Source organism: Doryrhamphus excisus, chromosome 3 (assembly GCF_030265055.1).
Source record: "Doryrhamphus excisus isolate RoL2022-K1 chromosome 3, RoL_Dexc_1.0, whole genome shotgun sequence".
NCBI classification, from domain to species: Eukaryota; Metazoa; Chordata; class Actinopteri; order Syngnathiformes; family Syngnathidae; genus Doryrhamphus; species Doryrhamphus excisus.
Window position 1 is genome coordinate 19,721,083 of NC_080468.1, and position 27,954 is coordinate 19,749,036.

The 27,954-nt window shown below is 38.7% G+C and overlaps 1 protein-coding gene across 6 annotated transcripts in view; it reads left to right on the forward strand.

The window, feature by feature from the left end:
• arhgef39 (Rho guanine nucleotide exchange factor (GEF) 39) overlaps nucleotides 1–27,954 on the forward strand; it is a 251,257-nt gene that overhangs the window by 209,919 nt on the left and 13,384 nt on the right. For 3 of the 6 annotated variants that reach the window (XM_058069021.1, XM_058069024.1, XM_058069026.1), the window contains 6 exons: nucleotides 12,290–12,461; nucleotides 12,999–13,049; nucleotides 13,115–13,209; nucleotides 18,925–19,045; nucleotides 19,418–19,536; nucleotides 25,216–25,286. In XM_058069021.1, coding sequence (XP_057925004.1) covers nucleotides 12,290–12,461; nucleotides 12,999–13,049; nucleotides 13,115–13,209; nucleotides 18,925–19,045; nucleotides 19,418–19,536; nucleotides 25,216–25,286 — 629 coding nt within the window. Of the gene's footprint in view, nucleotides 1–10,674; nucleotides 10,754–12,289; nucleotides 12,462–12,998; nucleotides 13,050–13,114; nucleotides 13,210–18,924; nucleotides 19,046–19,417; nucleotides 19,537–25,215; nucleotides 25,287–27,954 lie in introns of those variants that run through there. The other 3 variants (XM_058069025.1, XM_058069027.1, XM_058069022.1) reach the window with 3 other exon arrangements.

The following is a 27,954-nucleotide window of genomic DNA, read 5'->3' on the forward strand; positions in this document are numbered from 1 at the left end:
GTTTTCTCCGGGTACTCCGGTTTCCTCCCACATTCCAAAAACATGCTAGGTTAATTAGCCACTCCAAATTGTCCATAGGTATGAATGTGAGTGTGAATGGTTGTTTGTCTATATCTGCCCTGTGATTGGCTGTCCTCCAGTCCTCCAGCATACCCCCGCGACCCGAGTCGGATAAAAAAAAAATGAATGAATGGATGAATGATGGCAGGTCTATTCTTTCATTCATTCATTCATTCATTCATTTTCTACCGCTTTTCCTCATGAGGGTTGCGGGGGTGCTGGAGCCTATCCCAGCTGTCTTTGGGCGAGAGGCGGGGTACACCCTGGACTGGTGGCCAGCCAATCACAGGGCACATATAGACAAACAACCATTCACACTCACATTCATACCTATGGACAATTTGGAGTCGCTAATTAACCTAGCATGTTTTTGGAATGTGGGAGGAAAACCGGAGTACCCGGAGAAAACCCACGCATGCACGGGGAGAACATGCAAACTCCACACAGAGATGGCTGAGGGTGGAATTGAACCCTGGTCTCCTAGCTGTGAGGTCTGCGCGCTAACCACTCGACCGCCGTGCCACCCGCTAGGTTAATTAGCCACTCCAAATTGTCCATAGTTATGAATGTGAGTGTGAATGGTTGTTTGTCTATATGTGCCCTGTGATTGGCTGGCCACCAGTCCAGGGTGTACCCCGCCTCTCACCCAAAGACAGCTGGGATAGGCTCCAGCACCCCCCGCGACCCTCGTGAGGATAAGCGGTAGAAAATGAATGAATGAATGAATGAATCCGACTCGGGTCGCGGGGGTTTGCTGGAGGACTGGTGGCCAGCCAATCACAGGGCACATATAGACAAACAACCATTCACACTCACATTCATACCTATGGACAATTTACCTGTAATGTAGCCAATTAAGCTAACATGCATGTTTTTGGACATGTTGGAGGGAACTGGAACACCTGGAGAAAACCCACGCATTCATAGGAAGAATGCTGGAATGCTGGAATGCTGGACTGCTGGAATGCTGAATGCATGCTGGAGCCTATCCCAGCTGTCTTCGGGCAAGAGGCGGGGTACACCCTGGACTGGTGGCCAGCCAATCACAGGGCACATATAGACAAACAACCATTCACACTCACATTCATACCTATGGACAATTTGGAGTGGCTAATTAACCTAGCATGTTTTTGGAATGTGGGAGGAAACTGGAGAAAACCGACGCATGCACAGGGAGAACACAGAGATGCCAGAGGGTGGAGGGTGGAATCGAACTCTGTTGAAGCTGTGTGGCCTGTGCGCTAACCACTCGAACACCATGCAACCATACTACAACATACTACAACATACTACATATTTTTTTTTATATAAAAATGATCCCTTTGGGTTTTGGCATTTTATGTCAACATAAGCGGTCGACCATTTTTGTGATGTCAACTTAAGCAGACACTTTTTAGTAGCTTAAGCAGGTTTGAGGATTTTTAGGGTTCCTTGAAGTACTCCACTAATAGAGGCACACTGGTCACACAGTAAAGACGCTGTTGAGGTTTCCTCACCGTAAATCATAACTCATAACTTCCTAATTCATCCACGGTACAATTGTTTTCAAATGTCAATTCAGAAGTCAACCAGTGAAGCAGATGAGTTTGGACTTTGGAGCTTCCACTTTAATTTATGGCATTTTTTTGTTTGCTTTTAAGCCGCCTGGAGTTAGTGTTTTTATCGTGTCATATTATTTTCCCCCCGAGTGACATTTTGATGGGAGCAGAACAGATGGGAAATTCAGGATTGTCCTGGCAAAATTCATCATGAAGAATGCACCCGACACCTGTGTAATTTGCCTAATCACCTTTTCCCTAATAAGCCCCCCCCCCCCTCATTAATTATGCACAACTTCCACAATGCAATCAAGATAAAAGTAAATCTGATGACTTAATACCCTACAAAATAATTACCCCCACCTCCCAGTCATTCACCAGCCCACAATCATTTTTCTTTTACCTCTCCATCTCCCTCTGGATTTTAATTGCTTTTGGAGAGCAGTAAATTTGATTCTGACAAAATCTTCCCATATTTTAAACGTGGCTGAAGATATTTACACTACCTTTGATAGACCTTCAGAAAAAATAAAGCTGCAAATTGTAGTCAAATGTCAATATATCGTGTTTGGTATAATATAGGGATGACTATGGGAGTCATTTAGCTATTTAATTTATTTTAATGAACACTAAATAATGTGATTAGACGGAGGCTACGTACCCCCACTGGTACCCGTGCCACAGTTTGATGACCGCTTCTCATTAAAGCAGTTCAATTATTCAACTAGAATGCCGAAGCTGTTGTCTAGATAACATTTTAACACCTGCAAATCACAAGAGATACTTTGCTAATTTGCTACCCACTGAAGTGTAAATCAATGATGTTGCCGTGGTAACCCGGCAAACAGCAACCGTGAGTGGACGGCACGAATATAGCCGACGATGGCACTGAGCAGCACTCGAAGCACTTTGCAATATCGGTCCCTCATTCAGGCGTCAGAGGTGCCGGCCTGCCTTATTGGCGGTGCTGCGTTCAAGGACACGCATACAGAAAGTGGTGGGTGGCCAACTGCCCATTGTGAGAGTCACAGCCACTCCATCAAGCAGAATTCTGAACGCTTCTTTACTGTATGCAAGTGTGCTGAAGCTGAATGTCTGAATTATGATCACGTATATATAAGTATAAACAACTATATTTTTATTTATGAATGTAATTAAATGTCCAATTAGAAAATGTATTTCCACATTTGATCAAAATTAATAACATTTGTCAGATCAAAACACATACCCTTAATTGATGATGTGTGGATCGAAACGGAAATATCAACAATATAAGCTGGATCTATTAATACTGACATCCCTAATGGAAAGCCAGCATTTCAAGAAATGCTGCAAACGGTTGAAAGACAGGACAAATTGCCCGTGAAAAAAATACATGTCACAAATACCAATGCTGCAACTTTACAGAGTGACTGACACATTTAAGGAATTATTGCAAGCAGAGATGAGGATGCTGAGGTTCTCATCGGGAGTGACCAGGATGGATAGGATCAGGAAGGAGTACATCAGAGGGACATTACATGTTAGAGGCCTTGGAGATAAAGTCCTTTAGGCCAGACTGAGATGGTGCGGACAGGGTTGGATGGAGGAGATTGATTTGCTATGGCGACCCCTGAAGAGAAAAGCCCGAAGAGAAGTAATATTTCTTTATTATGATGTATTATATTTATTATTAATACGATATATTATCATAACAGTGGTTAATTTAGTCGCAAGAAATGTTGAATATCCTTTAGTGTCAATTTGTGGGAAAATAAACGCTTCATATTTATATTTATATATTATATTTTTATTTTTTTTAGTTATATTTTTTCATTTTTTTTCACTTTTCTTAAAAAATGAATGTCAACATCTTATTTTGCTTTATTCTTGGTATGCAATCTCATGCATTGTCTCATCTCATGAGCTGCTCACATGGACCGAAGCAAAATAGGAACGATTTTACATGTTGTCACTGAGAATAAAATTACTATGTCTTTCTTAAGAAATCAATTTTCATAAGCTTACTAGTCACCAGTTTGGGTTGTTTTTCAGTACGGCTTAGTTTTGAGCCAGTCATTCAGTGTTGTGGAAAAAAAAAGGTTAATCCTATGTATGTGGAATATGAAAAATACTGAAATATTGAAGCTACGTGGTTGGGAAAAAAAATGAATAGTAAGTTTTAATGTGTTTTTTTACATTGGTAATGATAGAGGGGGTTAAGAGGCTAGGGCGTGGGTTAATGGCACTATCAGGACGTAGACCAAGTTAAGTGCAAAGCAAAGGTCTACCACCAGAGGTTAATTAACCTTTCTAAACCCAAGGTGTCTGCATGAACATACATATTGAATGGAAGCTGCCACAAAAAAAAGCCTGTAGGTCACAGCTAATACATTCTGCACGTTACAATTAAAACATCATCACACTCGCGTCTGATCTCCATTTAAGAGCCATTTATGAAGGCGCAATTCAGCAGGCAATTTATTACAGTCAAAAGCCATCTGAATGGGGGGCGGTTAGGTTAGCAGATATGCAATTTCAGTCAATTCAAAAGCAGCAACTGGGAGCAAAAAGCGAGCAATTCAAGCAGTGAAGCGTTTACTGTGCTTTTCTTTTCCCTCTCAGTGGAATAAATGAAGACACGTCAGATCAACACAAAAGTCATTAGGATGCTTTTAGTGCTTTGCTTGTTTTGCACTTCAAATAGAATATAGAAGGTTCGCATTGAATTGGCAGAAGATTTTTCATAACTAGAGTCGTCACTTTCTATAGAATTCTGAAGTTGAAGTTCTATGCAGGAAATTACAGGAAACATTCAACAGAGAGTCCAAATATGGTTGTGGTTTCATTAATCTTGCACACAATAACAGTGAATTGATAATTCTACATGTCCAAGTTGGAGTAGGAAGAAGCTAAACGTATTCAATCCTACCCCAATCCTATCCATTTTGCATCAATTACCATACATTTGTTGGATGTTCAACAGACTTAATGATGGTAATTCATTAATAATAACTGACGATGTAGTTGTCAGAGGTACAGTTTGATGGATTAGTCCATTGGTTCCCAAACCCTCCTTTTGGAGATGAAATTATCTTAAATTATCTTAACTTAATTGCACATGCAGAAATGCTGAAGGTTTTTAGAGTTGAGGTTTTTTTAGGAATAAAGGGTTTTGTATATTTTCTATACATACCTGACATATTTTGTAGCACTGTTGGTGTGTGATGTGTACTTTTATGGTTCAGTATTGAGTTATTTCCTGCCAGTTTATGCTGTATATTTTGAATGTGAGGTTTCCAACACAGCTTTTCATTGATTATGAATCCCCAGAAATGTATTTTCATTCACTCGTTCAATGGCCATTCCATCAATAATAGCATTATTTTAGTTTTACTCAAGTTCAGGGATAGCATTCCTGTGTGCTTTCTCCAGAGCAGAATGCAGTTGTATTGTCTGCAATGTATAGATTAAACGGTTTTGGTCGTAGTATTGACCCCTGGGGTATGCCACATGATACATTGAAGCTCATAGATGTATATTGTCCTAGTTTCACATATTGCCTCCTGTCTGCTAAGTAGCTTTTAACCCAGTTCAAGGCTAATCCTTTCACTCCATATGTTTCTAATTTTGTAATTAGGATATTGTGATTAATTGTATTAATTAATTTTAACAAATCCATGAATGAGTTGCATAGTTTCTAAGGTATATTGCATTGGTAATTTCCTCAGTGCCATGGACGTTGAGATATTATTTCTGTATCCGTATTGACTGTCCGCTAGTAAAGTATTCTTATTAATGCATTTGTTCAACCTGTTTTTGAATAGTTTTTCCATAATTTTTGAAAATGGAGGTAGTAGAGAAACTGGCCGGTTGTTTGTGAATTGATGTTTGTCTCCATTTTTAAATATTGGAATTACTTTAACCATTTTGTTGGGGAATGCCTGACCAGGCCAACAGTAGTCACCAAGCATACTCCTCCTCAGTTAAATAGAAATAGATGGGAATGACATATTGAAAATACATATTGCAGCCAAGGGCTTTGTAGGACTTCAGGAGGTTTGCCACCAGCTGCTTATAATTATCTGCCTTGTATTTTCCAAGAAACTCTTATGCAAAGTACATTTTTGCTACAGTTCCAAGAGAGAGAGATTTTTGCAAATAGAAACATTTTTATATCAAAACTCCAAACATATTAAAATAAATGTATTAGAATGTGCAAACTGGCTTATTTTGCATTAATTTCCTATTTTGACCCAACACCGTATCTTGGAAACCATAGCCAATCTGCACTTCTGACTTACTTTTTTTTATCTGAAAAAAATGAACTCCTTTTTGCAGGCATTTTGCTTGTAGACCAGTGTTGTTTTGTATTTATTTGTAATTTACAAATTACAAATACTAACTTACAAATTAAAGCCAGAAAACAATGCGGTTCAATTTCTATTGCAAGCCATGTAAATCGCCGATGGAGTGGGGGGCACCATATAAAACTCGCCTAGAGCGCCGGCTCTGAATGCAGCCCTCGAGCAAAGGAGGAAGTCACAGTAAAGATTCGTGCACACACCCCAAGTAACATTTTCAAAAGCCGCCATCCCTTTCAAGCAGCGAGTACAGCAGGTTCTGTCAATCCCTCGGCGACTGGTATCCGAGTTGTTGGAGAGTTCCCTGTGGGGAGACACTTCCAAAGCGACGGAGCAGCATTTGCACATTGAGTTTGTGTTGCAATGCTTGAATATAAGCCAGGTAAGGAATGGTGTATGTGGAGGTTGTTTGAGTTCTGGGGTTTAGTAAAAAAAGTAGGCTCCCCTTTTCCATTCCAAACAAAGCCAACAAAGGAATTCCCACTGGATAGCGACCATTTCTGACTACCGACATATACACACTCTCCTGCCTGGAGCGCATAAAAAACTTCCATGATGTAACAAACCTGCAAGGCTTCCCGCACCAAAACCAACCGCATTCTAGTATTATTTTTTCAGCAACACTTTTGATTCACTTTGATAGGAAGAACTTTTCCGAAAATGTGCCCCACCCTTTTCTTGTAACGTGTCAAGCACATCTGCCTCGAGTAGCTCAAAACTCAAGTTCTCTGGATGGAGCTTATTCCCTGCATGCGCTCGGTATTTCCAAGTAATTGCCCCGTTTCTCCACTAGTACAGATTCAGGTGGCTACACCAGTTCGCAGATTTAATTTGCGGGTAAATAGATTTTTCTGCTGAGTTTAAGCAGCACCAAAACTTACTTGGGATGCTTTTGGGCTCTTTGAGACATCATTAGGGAAGGGAATATTCCATGATGCAAAAAAAAGCAGTGCTGACCTGACAACAACGTCCACTTTCTTTTTACTTGATGTGGAAATGTTCTCACTGAACAAAGTCAAAGCCATGGTTGCATTTGTGCTGCTACGGTAGCGCTTTGTATCGATAAACACATGCTATGCATCTACAGAACCGCTCAACCAAACCAACTTTAGTGGAAACCGAAGACAATTCAAACCGAGTACTGAAATAGAGTAACTATTGAAAACAAGTCAACTGTCCGAAACCATGAAGAATTTTAACACTCAACACTTACCCTTCCAACTTTTTTTCATATAGCGCATTTTACTATGTGTTTTAATGACCGATTAGCAAAAATAGTGATGTCACACCTCCGTTAAAGACATTAAACAAGCTGTAGAAAATCATGGTGCATAATAAATGTGTTATATTATTGGCGACATGCTGACAATCAGAAACTGGCAAGCGCCATGATCCAACTCAGTGCACTCATAGACTGCACTCAGAGACAGTAGGCAGGCAGAGATGCTCTCGGCAGCCTCATCATATTAGCGTTCTGGCCTTTATTTGAACAGGAAATGTACAAATTCAGTCCTTTTTTCCTCAAGAAAATGTTTGTTTTGTTTTTCAGTTACCCCAAAAGTACTCTTTTGCACATAACACATTTGTTTGGATTTAAATTAAGACATACATTCCCATTGCAGTAATGGAAATAAATTTGTTCCAGTGTCATGATGTTGCTCCTTCATTAGCTATTAAGGCAACGTCAACCATTTTAACATTATTTACAGTCATAAATGTATAATAGTAAGTCAAGTAGGGCGGCACGGTGGTCTAGGGGTTAGCGCACAGACCTCACAGCTAGGAGACCAGGGTTCAATTCCACCCTCGGGCATCTCTGTGTGGAGTTTGCATGTTCTCCCCGTGCATGCGTGGGTTTTCTCCGGGTACTCCGGTTTCCTCCCACATTCCAAAAACATGCTAGGTTAATTGGCGACTCCAAATTGTCCATAGGTATGAGTGTGAATGGTTGTTTGTCTATATGTGCCCTGTGATTGGCTGGCGACCAGTCCAGGGTGTACCCCGCCTTATGCCCGAAGACAGCTGGGATAGGCTCCAGCACCCCCCGCGACCCTCGTGAGGAAAAGCGGTAGAAAATGAATGAATGAATAAGTCAAGTATGCTAGTATGTATGTATACCGCCCTTGTTAAGTTTTGCCTTCCCATGTCAACATGGACTTTTACTCCTGTCAAACAATCAAAAAAAAAAAACAGTTTTTACTACTTAAAACTGACTGATACAATTATGCACTTGTACGCTGCCCAAGGTGCCTGATTCAAGTATCAACACTTGACGAGGTGATTATCATCTGACAAAAACATGTTTTAATTAAAACGCATACGTTATGCGAGGTGCTCGAGCTGAAGCACTGAAACATAAATGAAACTCTTTTTTTGTCAATAAACACTTGAGCGCTTTGTTTTTGTTCACATCAAGTGCCGGCATTCAGAAGTTGTATTCACTGAAGAGCAATAGTGGTGATATCATTACTTTGTACTGTACGTATGTACAGTACCTACTGTATACTAGTAGTTACATAGATCACACTTTAGGGGTGGGCAATACTGCTAATTTGATACCGCTAATACAGGGCTAGTATTGATGATACAGATACCAATAATTTTTACTTGGAAATTAACAAAGATAATTGAATTACATACAATTTTTTGAACAAAATAAATTAAGTAGTGCAAAATAAATAGACAAAAGCAAAAACCTATTCCCTCATAATGTACCAAGGTGACGCTGTGGTAATTCTACATTTGATCAAAGTTACTTAAGATTTGTCGGATCAAAACACAATCGTTGTATATGTTTTGTATATCAAAACGTGTGCTACAAGCGAGCGTCCGTTGAGGAAATTCACTACTTCTTGGTACCTTCTGGCATCATGGGAGCTGTAGTTCTTTTAGCGTAAACAATGAAGCTGATGAAGCAATCTACAGTATTTGACGTGTATTTAAATAACTGCACAGCAACATAAATGAGTAGTAGTAGTAGTAGTAGCTACAGCTGCCGTCATACAATTTTCTTTTTTTGTTTTTAATTTGTGGAAAGAGGTCGAACTGTTAAAAGTGTCACGCATGCAAAGTTATAAAACATTTTAAGATGTACCTGCATTGTTTTGTGACTTTTAATACAACATTTGATTTGTCCGGTCGGTCGGCCGGTTGTATTTTGTCATTGTAGTTTTCTTAAAAATAATGTTAAAATATAGTCTCGTCTTGGAATCTCTTTTAGGAACACGAAGAACACGGTGAACCACAATTTCAGCCGATTTAAGCCGGTTGCACCGCAGTAAGTGGTCTTATTTATATTGATGTGACTTTAATATGTGATATGTATTCTTTTAGGTTTAAATTATTTTTGTTTTATTTTCATATAACATTTTCTAATGCTAAGATAGTCTTGCCCACTATGCACTGAATAATTCATGACCCGCAATCCAATAGTATCGGACTGGTGAGACGGAGGGGGGACTCAAAAAGTTGAATTACAAAACATCACATTCTTTCATCTCGTGAAGTTTTTTTTTTTTTCCACAGAGTGCAGGGGTCAATTATGATCCTTCTGGCATGAATAAAACACAGAAGGGCTTGAAAACCTTAGGAGATTTCCTTCACTTGTGTAGATTATTGACACTTACTTTATTCCCTGTATGAAAAAGGACCCTTTGTCTGTAGGTCTCCTGCACTGTTAGTCTCTCCATTGCCTCAAGGCAAAAGAGGCCTAATTTGCAGCGGCCTGTTTTGGGGCCAATTATTATAATACTGCATGTCCTGAAAGCACAATAAAATTGAAAACAATAAAGAACAGGCAGAGTACTATCATGCATTTTAATATTCCTCTCATTAAAGTTGCATTTTATGTGTTTTGTAATTTGCAGGGTTTCACCTTATCCTGTTTAGACCTGCAGAAACGTCATTGTCAATTTACAGTTCAACCACATTTTTTGACGGAAAAATATGCTTCGAGAGTTTTTTTTCTTTTTTTATACCTGAATACCTGACAAAAAATGACATTGAAACAAATTTTTGCAAAGATTTTGCTTATAAAGGCTGTGGTTTTGAACTTTGATCAGATAATGAACAGCCTATTTCTATTTAGGGGCTGTTTACAATAAATTGCTTAGTCTTTTTTTTTTTTTTTTTTTGCCTCACTTCCATTTCTATTTTTTATTTTTAATTTGTGTGACACTCAGCTGAAAAACGTTTGGACATCCCTGCAATGTAACATTGATCACAACTGAGGAAATGCTCCTCCTCCCAGTGAATGAATGCCAATCTTGCAGCAAGCTTTGGCTTCTATCAACACTAGATGTCAGTGTTCTCGCTGCACTGTGAACCTGCAGCTAATAAGAAGAGCAGCCTGGGAAAACGCTACAGAAAACAAATGCAATGTGTTTTCCCGCGCTGAAAGCCTCTTCTACAGACACATATTTATATATATACAATATACATTTTACATTCATAATTTATTGGCTGTGCCTCTCTGTGTTTCCTGTTACCACCCAGCCCCAACACCTGTTAGGGTGAATTCTTCATGTGTTTTCACGGCCAGTGTTGCAAGGAATCGTTATTGTTGTGAGAATTATAAATGATTTATATGCTGTATGTTCCCGGACAAGATTTTTCACTTTATATAGATATATTAATCCTAAAATATCAATAATACTTAATAGTAAACATCGTGAAACCAAATGAAGTTTAATTTTGAAAGGGAAAAAAAAACAAACCGGATGTTGCAACAGCCAATCAGATGCCGTCCAAACCGGAAAAAGGAAGCCAACCCGAAAAGAGCGCTTGGATTGAAAGTGAAGACGTTAACGTAAGGTAAACGCCCTAATACTTTCATAATTTCTCAAATCAATTTATCAAATCAGGTTATATTTAATATGTGGGAGAAACATTTTACTTCCTGTAGTCTTAAATTGTATTACAGTGTGGAAAGACATGTTTGCTGATATTATTATCACTTGTTATGCCACGATTCGTTTGCTGGGTGTTTGAATTGAACGCTTGTAAACATGTAAACAGTGCTTTTACAAACCGGTATATTCAGTAAAGTTAATTTTGCGCTAAGCCCGTGTCTTTACAAAGTGTGTTAATGGTACAGGAGCTGTCAGGATGATGAAAACACTAATAATTTCCAAAGTAGTTGTGTTGAAAGTCTGCCATCTTTTTAGTTACACGCTTTATAATTAAACGACAGTCCCTTAAAACTATTGTTATGAGCTTTCCATCTCTGCTAGTTGAGAGGAAGTCGAGGGAAAGGGAATGGTATGCAGCAACCATGGGTGGGACACAGCTAAGCTAGCAGAGTACAGGTTGATATTAAGTTGACACATGTAAATATATTCTAGGCATCTGATCTCGGGCATTAACAGGTGTATCTTGCTTACAATACACAAACAAACAAGAAAATGCACAAGTAGATTGTTTCATAGTTTCCTATAATGTGCTACTTTGGTAACAAGGACAATTAATCCTTGTACAAGTGAGCCTGTCAGGTGACAGATAAAGACATAAAGAGCTTTCTGGTAATTACACGACAATCGTCAATTAATTTGAAATGACAGCGATTGGTCAACTGTATAGAACGGAGGAGAGCGTTAAACACTGGTTTTGATCGTTTGGAAAATGACCATGTCAAATATGCAGCAATTGAGCTAATTGTGACAGCATAATTTGTGATTATATATTGAGCTAACACTGTGCAGATAAGTAATAGAGTCAATGACAATTTTATAATGCCTTTATATACTTTTCCAGTAAACATGTAACACCAAAGCTGTGAAGTCAGAGAACAAGGCTTTGATACAAAGCAGAGTGGGGTTTGTTTAAAGACGCCTGTCTGACAAAGAGAGAAGCGAAAACGAGTTTTGCAGAAAAGTAATATTGTAGAGTACATTTTGTGTTGGTGTTTTTTTTTTCACATTAAACATTTCATGTCCAAAATAATACATTTTCAATGTGTTATAATTCATTGTTCTGATTGTAAATGCAAAGCCCAGTATCCATGTACATTCTGGTTGTCTTTTTCAGTAAAAACCTGTAAAATTCTTTTTTTTTTTTTTTTTTTTAAAGTCAGTATAATGCTTCTCGAATGCAGTAATGCAAAACAACTGTCAGATGATGAAAACAGTCCTGAATGAAGTTCATAGTTCATATTGTGTTATAATGTCATAGTAAAAAGTTGGAAAATTAAATTCCTATTTTTGAGTTGGTGTGTCATTATATCCTGGCATGCAGCAATGCCAAACTGCCAGATGTTGAATGCAGTCCTGAAAAAAACTGCGCAATCACATACATATATGTATGACACTTTTAGATCACGGCATGGCTTTTCCTTTTAATGTGTTTCTGCAGCATAACCGTCGTTGCAGTGACCATGAGCTTCTCTCCATGTCCACCTGATGCCCTCGCAGGCAACAGCATCCAACAACAGAGGGACCGCTGGGAGAGAAAGAGGAACGTAGTCGCCAGAGAGTTGGTGCTGACGGAACAGCATTACTGCCAACAGCTGGCGCTTGTGACCACTGTAAGTGCTGCAGGTGGCATCAAACACAAAATTTGGAATTTTAGCAACATTTTTAGGTGAATGTTATAAATGGTCACCGTTTCATGGTTGACTATACCGTTATTAGTCCAAAAAAGGCAAGTTGTAATGTGTAGTATTGTGGTCACTAGGCATCAGCCATCTTACATTGATGACACATGACGTTAGATTACATTATCTTCACATTGCAAGGAGTCCTAAAAAGTGATGAGAAGAGCGAACACATTGTAGTAGTCTCCGCTACACATAAACATAGGTGAAACACTATAGTGTAATAACAGCGACAAGAAACTGAAGGCAGCAGGCGTTGTACTTTTTGTGGGGACAACAGACTTTACGACCCACCAGTGTAGCCTAATTTCTACTCAATTACTCTCCCTCTGCCCTCCAATTAGGAGTCATTTCAAGCCCTGTGCTCATTCAATTTGCTAATCCCATTTCCAACTCAAATGACTTGAGACCAACACAGCTGTCACTTCATTGGGACAACATTTTTCTGTACTTGTTTTCCACCTCTAGTGGGAAGATCTTGAGCGGTTAAAGCCTGGCGTGGGCACCACTATAAATAAAGTAAAACTGCAATTCATTAAAAGTTTCTAATGCTGAGCAATATTGGACTAACTTGTTTCTTGCAGTACTTTGTGGAGATCTTGAAGGCCAAAGGAACCCTGAGGCAGGACATTAGAGAAAGCATCTTCAGTTCAATTAAAGCCATTCACTCAGTAAACCAGTAAGTATCCCCTTGCATAATTTACGAATATCAGCGCTTTCAGGGCAGGAAGAGGCTGTGTAAAGTGATGGGGATAAGCAGTTGGTCCCCTGTGTAGGAATGCACTCATGATAAACTCTAGGTTTATTAAAGCATCATCCTTATCTTCACCATTAGTAGGAGTCAACGATAGGGATGTAGATGTTCTATTCCCCCCCCAACCCCCCTTTGGGTACATTACTGTATGTATTCTAATTTCAAGCGATAAAGCGAGGAATGGATATGGTTGATATATCTGATCACGTGTAATTGAGAAAATTTCTCTTGTCCTGTATATAACCTCATGAACAACATGAGAAGTTGAGGCACTTCCATGCAGACGTCTGCTCCAGCGGCGTTACTCTGCTTAATACAACACTACATCGAGAGACTGTATTCGCCCTTTGTTACACTACACATACACACATTTTGGTACTAGAAAGGGAAGGAAAAGGCTGAAGAAAATTTATTTATTATCCATTCTTTTGTGTCAGTATTGTGCAATAGGCATATATGCAGTGTTGGAACTGTGTGATTGGTAAGATGCAGTATACTATTTGTATATACTGCAGTTTACTTACTTTACTTGAATTACTTTAATACATCTAGCACAGGGGTCAGCAACCCGCGGCTCCAGAGCCGCATGTGGCTCTCCAGCCTCTTTGTTGCGGCTCCCTTTGCAATGCTTGAATATTTTTTAGCACCCGTGTGGTGAAAATGCACGTCTTTGTTATGAGTTTACAAAAATCCAACTTTGTGTGAGACCATGAATGCATCCTGACTGAGTTCTGACTGGTGACTGAATGAGCAGACAGGATGCTATCCAGTTCTCTCTGACAGGTTAACATGAAGGGAAATGAGTAATACTTTGAGTTATTTGAGTTATTAATTATTATTAATGAGTTATTTGACGATTCTAAAAAATAAATTAGAGCTCATTTAAAAACAAAAGTTTATCTCCAGTACTAGCAAGAGTACTCCAACTCGTCTTTTTTTTTCCCTCCAATGTTGTTTTAAACATACAACGTTTTGCGGCTCCAGGCTATTTTTCTTTAGTGGGCAAGTGGGTGAAATGGCTCTTTTCATAGTAAAGGTTGCCGACCCCTGATCTAGCACAAAATGATTGACTTACTGTCACCCTGGCACACTTTTGAATCGATTCAACAGCACCCCTGCTGGTCACACTGAAGTCGTGCACTTCATTTTCCTCACTTGCATGATTAATCAACAATATTTATACCGCTTATCCTCATTAGGGTCGCTGGAGCCTATCCCAGCTGAGTTCCAGCAAGAGGCCTGGACTGGTCTCCTGACTGTGTGGCCAACATGCTAACCACTCGGCCACCTTGCCCTTGCAACTAATCAACATAGTAACCAAATCACTTTATTGATTATTATGCTTAGCCATAATTATTTATTTATATTTAAAAAAAAGTCTTAAGACATAAAATACACCCACTGATGAGATATATTGTGTCTTTGTATAGCTTAAGTACAGCTAAAAGGGAAAGAAAATAGTGTTGTGTGAGTCATGATTAGGGTGCTCCAATGAAGACTGAAGTATGAATTACACATTGTGATGTATTGGATAAATGGTTCTGCGCTTCCCATACATCTTCATTATGTGTCCCGTTATTGAATTAGTGGTTGAAAAGCAATGGTAAGTACTCCATTTAAAAACACTCCATTGAGAGATAGTGTGTTGGACAGATTTATCACTGCAAAGTGATAGATTGGATTTTCCCATATTATGTTCTCCCACGGGTCGCATGGTGAGTTAGCGGTTAGCACGTCGGCCTCAGTCAGGAGAGCCGCCTTTGTATCTCTTTTGGAGCATCTATGTGTGGAGTTTGCACGCTCTCTTCGACCGCGTGTGGGTTTTCTCCCCTGTACCAAGGCTTCCTCCCACATCCCAAAATCATTCTTGTTTGGCTAATTGGAGATTGTCTACAATATGCATTGCATGTATGCATATGTCATGCATGCATGTGCATAACATAGCCGACTGTATTGCAATTATTTCTCCACATTTTCATTTGATAACCACCATCTTTCATAATAGAAAACAATGGAAAGACTCCCAAATACAGAAAGCACATAAATTGTAAACACCACCATATAGAGACAAAAAAGACACACTGTAAAAAATATTACATAATACTATATTATAAATTAAACCTGCTATGATTTTATGTATGACTCTTGAATTAATTATGATGTATCTCTTTTCTATTTAAACAATCCTATCCCTCTTTGGCACTTAACTATAAGATCACCACCATCGGCCAGCATATGTTGGTTAAAATAGGGGTGCGTGGTAACAATGAGGGAATTAACCGAAAAATTAACCGAATTTTTTTTTTTAATAATTAAAAAAAAAAAACTTTCTAACAAGGTGAGATTACCTGTACTGATCAGGTGAGCAAATCAAGCGCTCCTTCTTCCTCTTTCCTGTCAGCTACCTGAAACACAAGCGCACTCTTTTGAAAAGTGCAAAATGTTTACCTAATACCTTTTGTGGCGTCGCACCCGCTGCTCAAAGAGTGAGACTGAATACAGTACACCTTGCCGGGCCATACCATGCGCCTCCTCCTGCTCGGAGCGTGTGTCCGAATATAGTGTACTCTTGTCCTGGTAGTAGTGCTGTTAGGCTATAGGTTATACTTTGTCACATGGCTTTTGTCAGATGATAACAACATGCTGCGTGGGGTGTGGTTTGCAGCGTCAGAGCAGGTAGTGGGCGGAGTGGACAGTTTTTGAGGTTTAATGCCCCCTGGAGAGTGTTTGATGAAACGGAGAAAGCAATTGCATAGCTGCAGATAGCAAGGGCAACATGCAGTATTGCGTTATTCCTGCAGAATAAACTTCTTTACTACTGCGAGTAAAACTTGTTGATAAACATTCACTCCTGTTGATTTATTTTTTTTCACTTTACCACGGAGCATGAATTTGAATTCAACCCAAATGCAAAGTGTATGTGTATTCATCTAATGTCCCTGTTTTGTTTACTTGCCCACAGAGTGCAGGAGGTGTAGTTTTAATAAATTCAGCCTTTTTTTTTTACGAGCTACATTAGAAAAGGAGACACATGAGTATATTGATATGCTGTGCCATTCATTCTGCTGCAGATTGTTTGTTGAGAAGAGAAAGGAAAACCGTCAGCCAAAGCAGCCATCCAATTATCCTGAGCTTCTAACATGCCAAAATAGGAATAAGACTTGAAAGACCTGTCAGTGGATCAGGCATGAAGAATAGCCACAGTGGATTTTAAAAAATGGGGAGGTGCGGGGGGGAGGGATCATGATAATAATAGGTAGAGCATGAAAGCTAGATCAGACAACAAGTCTGTCAACTACAGCTGAACCGGTTAAAAAATCCTTTATTATCACCCATTTTTTGTATGTCTCTGGGCAAAGTCACAAGTAAATGTGCATGCAAGCAATTCCTTGTTTTGATTTTGTTTGTCGACAACCGTTTATATCAGTGTCAGTCAGCCAGGGCGTCGGAAAGAAAAACGAGTTCCACTGTGTCATCATGACCAACAAAATCACACCATTGACTGCCCTAAGAGAAAATTACTTTTACCAGGTATAAATTTATTAGCCACTTTTTGTGGATGTGCCTTAACAATGAGTATTTAAGCCATCCCCAAGTGAAGACAAGGCAGTCCCAGACGTCAACAACTGCATGGAATTAATGCAGATTAGCATGACATGCAGAATACTAATGTTGCTGATGGTCAGAGAATTGAATTGCTGTAAAAACAACAAACAAAAAAAAAAAAAACAATCTTTCATTTCATATTCATCATAATAGCCTCTGGCAGTCAGAGGGAGGGGGATAAAACGGAAACACTATATTTCCCGCCCTTTGCCCTCGTTAGAACTCTCTCTGCTGCTCCTGCATCTCCTGATTATGAGCAGAGGCTACCTTGGTGTGCAACTTCATTAAAATCTATTTAAATCAACTTCAACTGCTCCTTCTAGCGTGTACGAACAGAAGTCTCTGGGAACATCATTAGAGAGTGGGAATGTGTGTGTGTGTGGTACTTCCTCTGAGTTTGGATAACAAGCTCCTTCACCAGTGTCAACACCCCCAACCGATTGCATCTGTGTTGCTATAATGTTCCTGACAGGCTTAACTACTGTTTTGCCTTTGCCTTGATCCACTTGTTTTGTTCCCGAGTTCAGCAGGCATATTCTCACTACAAAGTGGACCTGGGTGCCCTGAAGGTAGACCTACCGTCTGGGTTCTCGATAAATACACAAAGCGTAGGGAAGAGGCCTACAAATGGCGCTACAGAGACTCGTCTGCTAAACCCTACCCATTAACGCGGGGGAAGCAGCCCTCTAAAATTTGCTCAACCTCCGCACTTTCTCAAAACATTTGTGCCCTTTGCTGAGAAATGATACTTCAGATGTGATCGTGTCTTATTTGAGATCAGACTGATGCAAAACAGCGGTGTTTTCTCAGGCAGTAATGTGCACTCACTCAAATTCCAATGCCGCTTGACGGGAGCGCACTGGGGGAGTGTTGAAAATGAATGTGTCAAAGGTCTTTGGTGCACAAATAAAGTTAATAATTCAGAAAATATGCAGCATAAAAAAAGAGTTACTTTTACCATGCGTGGTGTTGAGGGTGTCTTCCTTTTTTATTCTTTTAATAGATGATTGTAACTTGATATTATCTATATTGTCTTGGTTGTGAGGATCTTGTTGATTATATAATACAATATTTTAGTATATAAATGCATTGCGCTTCAAATTTTGCGGCCTTACTCTATGGTGGTTTTTGAAAATTAATTAATGATTAAATGACTGCTGTTTTGTGGTTGACTGTGGACTAATATTAGTTTAAAAAAATAAATATAGTATCGCGGTCACTCGGCATCACATTGATGAGACATGGGATTAGATTAGATGACCTTTACAATGCATGGAGTCAGCCATGGCGTAGTGAAAAAAGGGTTCTCCCATTCCTTGTGGAAGTGGTTAGTTTTTGGCCTCTTAATTTCCGTCTCTCCCACTCTGTTTGAATCTTTTTTCTTCCAGTCTGGAACCGGCCTATTAGTCAAAATATTTTTGACCAAATGTTTCTTATTTTTAGCCTAAGCATTTTCAAGCATATATGTTGTTCCTGAAATGTTTTATTCTCTTATATCTACTATATTGGGTAACACGAGTACATATAAAGGTGACTATAGGGGTGTTATAAGATAGCATTTCTGAAACTCAACTTAATGGTAAATTAAGTAAATTAATTACTTTTATAGCGCGTTTCTATCTTTAAGGTACTCAAAGTACTAATGATGCAACATTAGCAGCAACAGAGGCTCAGTATCTTGCACAAGGATACCTCAACATGAGGAGGGAGTATCGAACTAGCAACTTAGAGGTTGGGAGACGACGACTCTACCACCTGAGCCATGTCACCCTAATGCATCAATCATCTGTGTGTTTAAATTATATTTCTTTTCAACTAGATTGTTAAAATGTTGCATTTCTGGACCCTACCATTAAGTGCCTTTTCTAGGCAACCCTCTTCTAGACTTGCCGTGAGTTTTTCTAATGTGTGCCTTGGCTCAGTAAAGGTTGGGGAAAACTGCGATAAATAGAGCTGGTGTGCAATATACAGTAGTTCTTTACACAATTACATCATGTTTGCCGCAATCCATGCGTAACATCCTGTCTTTTGTAGATCTTTGCTGGTCCACCTGGAAAATGGCTATTTCGGAAGAGGCTTTGACCAGTTTTGTCCTCAGCTGCACCACTACAACGTCTTTGTGGACAACATTTACAATGCCAGAAAAGTGCTTGTGGTAAGACAGAACCTCCACCGCAGCAGCCGGGCATAATGAATTACAAGACAATGATCTTGTGAGTTTGTTAGTGGAAATATGCATCTAAAAAAGTGTACATACAAAGCTGTCCTACATACGCAAATCATTATTCCAGTGGCATCTAAAACAAATAAATATATAAATGAGTGTGTTTTATTAGCCGTTGTGTAAAAAAAAAAATCCAGATGAATACTGCCATGCTTTATTTTGAAGCTTACTTTGCACTGAACAGGAAGTCCCGACTTAAGTGGGTTCTACTGTACTGAACAGTACTGAAAAGCAATTGCCATTTTGCGCCAACCATGTCCAATTGAACATTTATAATGAGCTGAATTTGACCTCTTGTCCCAGGTCCAACTGAAGAAAAACAAGGCCTTCAGACGCTTTAAGAAACTTCAGGAATCCCGGCCAGAGTTCAACAGCCAAAAGCTGGAGGACCTGCTTCACCTTCCCATCGAGCGGATCGAGCAGTAAGTGCTCCAACTCCTGGTTCGCTGAAGAACCTTTGTGTGTAACCTAGAACTATATTTTTACCCCAAAAAATAATGTTCTTATTTATAGTAATTGTTATTAATTGACAAGTTTGAGTGTATTGTGTGGCGCTGAAGCGTGGTACGCTTCCCTGGTCCCAACTTAGTTACATATTCAACCCCTAAAAATCAGTTATAAAAAGTTATTTTACAATAAGATTTTAGTTAACGACAAATAAAATGATTATGGTACTGCTACTGCTATTACGCGCATGCTGATTTTGTTCCGGTCAGGTTTGGGCAAAATGCACATTTTTGGGTATGTCGCTCTTGCAGACTATGTGTCGTACGCCACTGATGCGTAATTAGTGCGGCCAACGGACAAATATTTTATACATTCTCCACGCGAGTCAAGATGTTATTTTACATTTTATTGATCATTTTATTTTACATAAGCAGCCGACGATGCACCGGTACCTGGATGTCTGCTTAAACAGCAATTTATAGCAACACAACGAACACGGTGAAAAGGGACTTAATGAGTTGGACGACATAAACGGGATAGACTTCAACGGGTTTCACTTTACTTGATTTGTTTTTGTGTGTTTGGTTGTTGTTTCACCAGTCGTTTCCTGCATTTCAGAATCTATCGTCTCTGTTGACGGGTATAATTATTATTGTTTGTTATGGCACTACGTAGTATATACTCAGTCTGTCCAGTAACTGTCAAAATGTCTTTTGCTAAGTATCAGTTTGTGTTAGCTGTAATTTCATGCGGTCGTGATGATGCTTGTTAATTAGTGGAACAAGAAGAGAAATCATCTCAAATGTGCTTTCCAACACAGCAGATTTCGTGACACTGGTTTATCAAGCTGCTTGTTTGCATCTTAATTAGTTGGGGGATTTTTTTTTTCCCCCCCCATCTTCTCGCTTCTTCAGTGCTCATCATCCTTCCATATGTACTATCAAGCCCTTGACATGTTAGATCCATCCAGCTTGCCAGTGAGCTAAATCCTAACATCTGAGAGTTTATTCTGTTGTTTATATATGTTATACTACACAACCCATCAATGGCTTACTTTTTTTCCCCCCTTTTTGTTTGGAATCTTTGTATTTGTACTTGGGAAGAACCTTAAAGTAACAGTAAAACACAAATCCTACCGTTACATCATTCCACTTCTGATAAAATAGCTCAGAAATGCATCTCTTAACCTTTTGTTCCACACCCAACAACATTTCATGTCCTTGCACCCTTTTACACTCAATCTGATCAACAAGTCTCATTCAGTCATTCATTTTCTCATCTACTTCAGGGTTACAGGTGAGATAACTTTTTGCAAAAAGCAGGGTACCCTGGACTGATGACAACAAAGTTATTGAAGCATTTGTTTTAACGATATGAAAAGCAAATACTAACAGTGAAAGCCGGAGTTCATGAATCCGTTTATGTCCGTCCCGTTTATGTTGATGTCAACCAACTCGTCAAGTCCTCGTTCTTGTTACTAAAGAGTTTCGTCACGTCTCGTCACATGTTGTAGTATTGTTAAATTGATCATTATCGCCAAGCAGCAGGAAAGACAACATCAACATAACAATGTCTAATTACACAGCATTGAACTTGACTTTAACACAATCAAGTCTGGAACCAATCAACCACGATACAAGAGGGATTACTTGATATGTAAACAGATGAATCAAAATAAAAAAATCTGGACAAATGGGAGAAAACGAGCATAATCGCGACCCCAGTGAGGATAAGCGGCATAGAAAATGCATGGATGGATGCTGGAAAACTATGTCAACTAATTGCTGTAGTTTCTAAAATTCTTTATTGCCAATTCTGTTTTGTATTCAAGATGTGGACTTTAGTTGTGCATTTTCAATATTTGTACATGTTGAAAATCAAGTCTCACAACCAAATTATTTTGTATGTTTGTCCGAAAGTCACCAGCAAATGGCTAATTTTGTTTTAAATTTCAGTTATGTCCACAACAACCGATTATGTCGATGTCAGTCAGCCCGTCTGAGAAGCCTCAATAAAGTTTTGTTTAAAGACCAAATGTTCTGAGCAGAAATGAAAGGTATATTTGTGGTGAGCCAAGTCCGATTGATGCATCCACACAACATTTTTTTTAATTAGACTATAACTAGCTTTCATTTTAATGTCCAATATCATTGCAATGCTTTGACATTGTGACCGTCCAGTCTGCCTAAACATTTCAGAACATACATTGCTAGTATTAAGCATTTTGTGATGTGTTTTTGTGAAATACTTTGCTGTAAAACGCATTTGTCTACAGAAAGTAGCGCAATAGAATTATCTATGACTGACAGATAGTCATTCTCCAGCATAACCTTGTGCCGCTCAGGGTTCCCTTGTCCACTTTCCGTCATTACCATCGATTGGTCTGTCGTTCCATGTGAAACTCAGGAGACTCGAGGGGACACGTCTAATTCTATGATGATTGTAAGTGGCATGAATATAAGCGCCCCTGGACGGTGCCTCATTTTACCGTTCTCTGGCTCAGTTGCTGGGAATGGTAAGAAAATGGTTGTCCTGTAACACCATTCACGGATGATGGATGGTGTGCAAAGCCTGGAGTGTAGATACTTATGTTGCTGCTGTGAGACGACTAAAAATAATTGCTTTTATTAAGTGCTGTTCACAAGGAGTCTGTGTCCTCCCCGCATTATGACAGTGATGGGGTCTCAAGTTGATTGTGGCAGTGAATAACAACCCTTTCTGCCAGGATTGGCGACATTTACGCCAATAATGGAGTTTTAGCTCTGATGGAGACTGCTGCAGTCCTTGGGTGTTTGTTCTCCGAGCCGAGCGCTATTTAGTGTAACAAGGCAAAGGCTGAACAGGACACAGGAGGCGTGTGTTCTGTAAAAGGAGGACAAAACCAGATGTCTTTGGGTCATTGTCATTCTTGGTAGCCATTGTCAAATATGTAACATTTGTTGTGCAAGGCTGCCACACTTGAAATGGTCTTTCATTTGACGAGGTAGGATTTCAAATTAGCTGCTTTTGTGTGCTCAAGGTGCTTCTGTCATTCCCTATATCCGCGCACAGTCGCGCTATTTCAGACAAGGACATATACTACTTATATACATGTTTATGCATGTGCGTGTGTATTTACGGTGGTGTGAAAAAGTATTTGCTCCCTTCGTGATTACATTTTTTTCCATGTTTGACACACTTAAATATTCCAGATTATCAAACTAATTTAAATATTAGCCAATGACAAAACAACTGAGCACAAAACTCAACATAACTGGTTGGGCCAACAACTGCAATCAAGCGTTTGCAATAACTTGCCATTGCTGACACCACTGTGGAGGAATTTTGGCCAGCTCATCTTTGCAGAATTTTTCTAATTCAGCCACACGGGAGGGATTTTGTGCATGAACTCGTGCCACAGCATCTCAATACGAGTAAGGTCAGGACTTGACAAGATCACTCCAAGGTTGTTTTTTTCACTCGCATCTGCTTTTGCACACACAGCCATCTTGTTTACATGTGTGTTCCAGAGCAGAATATTGTAAATACATTGTTGTTATCCTCATTGAGTGGACAAAGTGTGTATGGTTCATGGTTACGGTTTGTTAAGGAATCGCTTCTAGTACTGTTCGTCGTACGGTACGGACCACAGAGGGTCCCTTTGTAAAGGTTCTGAAAATAACAATATAATACAATGTGTTGGAATCAAAACAATGGCCTTTTACATCTAACAGTGAATGAAATGTCTACTCAGATAAGATTTGTGACCACTGATGTATGTTTAAAATCACATTTCAAAAGAAAATGTTCTGGAGTATTTCATTATTGCATGTTAAAGCATTTATTCACTATTCTCTGCACTATACGCTTAATAAGAAGGCAACAAAGCAACAGTCTGAAACTGTGGTGTTGTATGTATTTTTTGTCAAAATAAATATACATATACAAATTGTTAGACCACTTTTTTGGAAGTACAATGTTATCATAAGTGATTTTGGAAAAATTAGGAAAACCACAGAAGTGGCCAGATGTCATCTGATATCACTATATCATTAAACTCTATGTTAACAAATGTACCTCCATTAAAGTGAAGAAACAAGGGTTGTTAAATAATATTTTTCCCTCACTGTATATATATTACTTGATAAATGTTCAAATTGACGTGGGCAGACAGCCCGTATAATCAAGCTGTACTGTTTGTGTGTGCATCAAATCACCAGCTCATACCTTCTATTGAAAATATCCGAGCTGTTGGGAATATGCTTCCGATTATGTTATTGTCTCATTATCTTTCTTTGCTTTGGTACTAATGAGTGGGACAGGGCAGCTTAATAAGTGAGTGTCATTTACATTATTTGAAATCTGCTGTAATGATGCTCGTTAGACTGTTTCCTTTGTTACTCGGGTTGCTGGTGTAATTAAAATTTCCTCTCAACTCCTTAAAAAAAGAAAAGAAATGAGGGCATCCGTTGCTAATAATGCCTGTAATGCATTTGTTACTACAAGATGGTACAAGAAGAGACGGAACTGGAATTATTCCTCTTTTTAACTGTCCTTTAATTGATGTAGGCTTAATTGGAGCTTGTTAGACATTCGTTTCATTTCTAATTAGTAATCGACTACACGCACAATGCCCTCCTTCTTGTCCAACAACCCCCCACCCCCACCCACAGACTCACCAGTGTGAAAGCCTACCCCAAAGACCCTATAAATTAATTTGTGTTTACAGTGTTTGTGCAAGTATTGAAGTGCTTTTGTTTTCCTCCAATTGCTCCAGAGGAGTCCAGATGAGTCTGTCGTTGTTAACACAAAACATGTTTTTATAGTTTTACATGCATAAAATAATTCTAAATGCATATAAATGACAAATTAAAGGTATAAATGAACATTTAAGGTTACTTTTACAAACCCATGATGTGGCTGAATTCAACTTCAAGAAATAGCTCATGGCAAAACAAGAAGGTGGTGTCTGTGTTGATGTCGCTGTCGTAGTGTGTCTTTGGCAAGAATGACATATTCAATGAGAGTTGTAAATGAACATTTAAGGTTACCTTTACTGCCATTGAAGTGAATGTTCTTTCCAAAGACATGATGTGGCAGCGAGATCAACATGGAAACCTCTTTTGTCATGAGTTATTTCTCACTTTCTTTGTCAAATGCTGGCAATTACATACATTTAAACATTTAAATTACATTTTTTTTGGTTTATTTATATTGCCGTGATTAAACCTGTGACCTGAGGTGAGAAACACTACTGAATTCAAGAAATAACTCATGGCAAAACAAGAAGGTGGTGTCTGTGTTGATGTTGCTGGCATATTGCTTTTGGAAGTCAAAACTATAATTGTAAAACCAGGCAAACATCTTTTATGTTAATATTTTTGGCTTTGTCGAGCGGATTAATTGGATTTATATAGTAGAGCAGGTCGTCCAGAAACTGGAAGGTTGGCAGTTCGATCCCACCTTGCCTCCAGTGTTGCCCACATCCTGTGTCATACGCCTTTACATTGTATTTTACATTTCAATGAAATACAGTATGTGTGATGAAGCATAGATGACACTGACAGTAACATTTTCAGTGGTGCTGTCACTTTAATGTAGCCGTTTGTCATTGAATCATCCAAATGTAAACAATTCAGGGGATTTTATTTCAGTATTTATTTGTCTTTTCTTAGGTATAAACGTTTTCTGCAGGTGATGGCTGCCAATACAAGTCCAGATGACCCAGAATTCCAGCAGCTTTCACGTAAGTCCTTTTTTTTATTTTCATGCTCCTGGCTCAGTAATAATTTTCAGTATTTGAAGTGCGATATTTTGAATTTTATATTCTGGAAGTGATGTACACATAACGCTCTCTTTGAGGCCAAGGTTGTTGTTGCTCAAAGAGCTGATGCCATGACACACGCTCAGACCAAGAGCTATAAGGGAGTGTCCACAGGGCGGCCCAGGTTCCATTTTGATTTTTTTTTTTAATTGTCCCACTGCACAGAAATTTGACGTATTTTTTTCCTTTTTTAAGGAAACCGTTGACAGATTTTTCCTGAATATTTTGGTCAATTTCAACGTAGTACTACGTAGGCATGGGCTGGTTACTGGTTACAAGGTATGAAAAAGTCACAGTTCCAAAATTCCAATTTTGAAAAAAACATTAAACGTATTTAACAGTTCAATTCTTTTCAATAAAGTTATTTCAAAATAACATTTTCAATATGTTGTACATGTGTAGTAGATATGCTAAGAAGGTTTAAATATATTTTTCCCAATTTTCTGCGATAACCTTCATGAGTTTCCTGGCATTGTTATGACTTTGTGCTCATAGTATTTTAACTTTTTTTACAACCTAATTTCCCAAAAAATTATAACTTTCTCATAATATTCCGACTTAAAAAAAGTATGTTTTCTTTTTAACTCTACGCTACTAAAACAAAAATTTTCCTCATAATTTTAGAGTTCATTCTCTGAAAATTGCAACTTTTTTTGCATTAGAATATGACTTTTTTGTATTTTTGTAAAATTACTGCTGTTTTTTTAATGTTTCAAATATTTCTTTTTGTACGTTTTCTTCTCATGACATTATAGCTTAATTTACATAATATTTTGACTTGATTCCTATAATTTTATAACTTTTCTCTGAAAAACATTCTCCAGAAATTACAACTTTATTTGGTTTTGTTTGTTTTTAACCACATCTTGAAAACTTATTTTTTCAACTTTTGTTACAATGTTTGTTTGTTTTTTTTTTCGTTAGATTACAACTTTTTTCTCTTAATATTTTGGCACTTTATTCTTGTAAACCTACTGCAGATTTTTTCATATTTACTGCCTTTTTTTGTATTTTTAGAATGTGCTGCGGGCCGATAAGCACATCCTCATCTGAGGTGGTCTCGGTGGGGTAGTTCATTCCTCATTTCGGTCCTCATCGTGTTCACACTTGACCAAATGAACCATTGTGGGTTTAACCAGAACACACTCTAATGGACAACCCCTGAAACTTTCACTTTCACTTTCATTTTTAAAGTCTTCATTTGAGTCTGTTCATTCCCCGTTTGCCGTTATTGTCGCCGCCGTGCTCTGGCTAGTCGAGAAATGAAAGTGCGGCAAAGCTCACTATGAGTGCAACTTCTAGTTTGATGTGGATTTTGATATAATTAATTGGGAGTGGATCAGAGGATATTAAGCAGGCGTGATATTAATAAATAAAATCCTCCAACATCAACACAAGTCCCGATAATGACTCATTTCAGTCGTCAAATAAACAGCGAAGCTGACTGAAGTGTGGATGTACACAAGGAATTATTTATGTGTATCAATTAAAATCTCATCGCTGATGTGCTGCCTTTACTTACAAATTAAAACAGCCCCTGACTCTAAGATGAAGGTACATATCTAAAAGTGCTCCACCATTGCCTCTTCCTCTTCTCATTAGTGATCTGTTTTTAAACTCTGCTGCTTTTTATGGGGGCTGAGTGTGTTTGTGTGTGTGTGTTTGTCAGTGGGAGTGGATCGTCAGCCTGATTGTATCGTATAGGGAATCATTTCAAATATATATATTCCAGACAAATCACAATGAATCTGATTAATGAAACAATACATTCCAAGACGACTTTGTTGTTGTTATTGTTGTTTTCTCTTGTGTTTCTTTGTTGTTCCCACCCCCCCCCCCCCCCCCCCCCCCCCAAAGGTACTCTTTTTGCACTGCTTTGCATTCTTGCTCGATTTTAATTGTTGTAATTGCAGCACTTTGGGAGTTTTTATTCGATATACGACACACTAGAGCGCAACTCAAATGCAGTAACAAGGTGTAACCCGCAGAAATGAAGCTCAGCCTTTGAAACGGTAAAAGTTCCTGCCGTGCTTGCAGTGCTTGCGCCATGGTCAAACACTATCTGCACAGTAAATAAGTGGAATAAAGTGCTTCAAGAATATGGAAGATTTTTTTCAGCGTGTCTAATGGGGTAGATCTATTATTAATGCCTCGGCCAGATCTCCTGTCAAGAATACGGTAATTAGAAGTTGTTGTTTTTCCGAGGCAGCTAATGTAAAATATTCCGGGCACGCACAACAAAAGGGGAAAAGTCTACATGCTCGCCTTGTTTGTGTTACATTACAATTGTTGTGAAGTTAAGCGAGCCAATTAGGCTGTGATTATTTTAGTCGGGAGAAGTCACGAGGAGGCTCGCGTTCATCCAGAGGTTCGTTCCCCGGAACAAAAGAAATATTGCGCTTGTAATTGCTGTATAACTTGTACAGTAGTTACTTCAGATGTGTTAATGATGTAACTAAGTGTTCACAGACATTTTTATTACTGGCCGTCAGTTGTTTTTGTTTTGTCGTATAAAAAAGAAAAAGCATCAAGATCTTGAAAAGACATTGGAATTCATAAAAGATTTATGTCTTCTTTTCACTCATTTGCT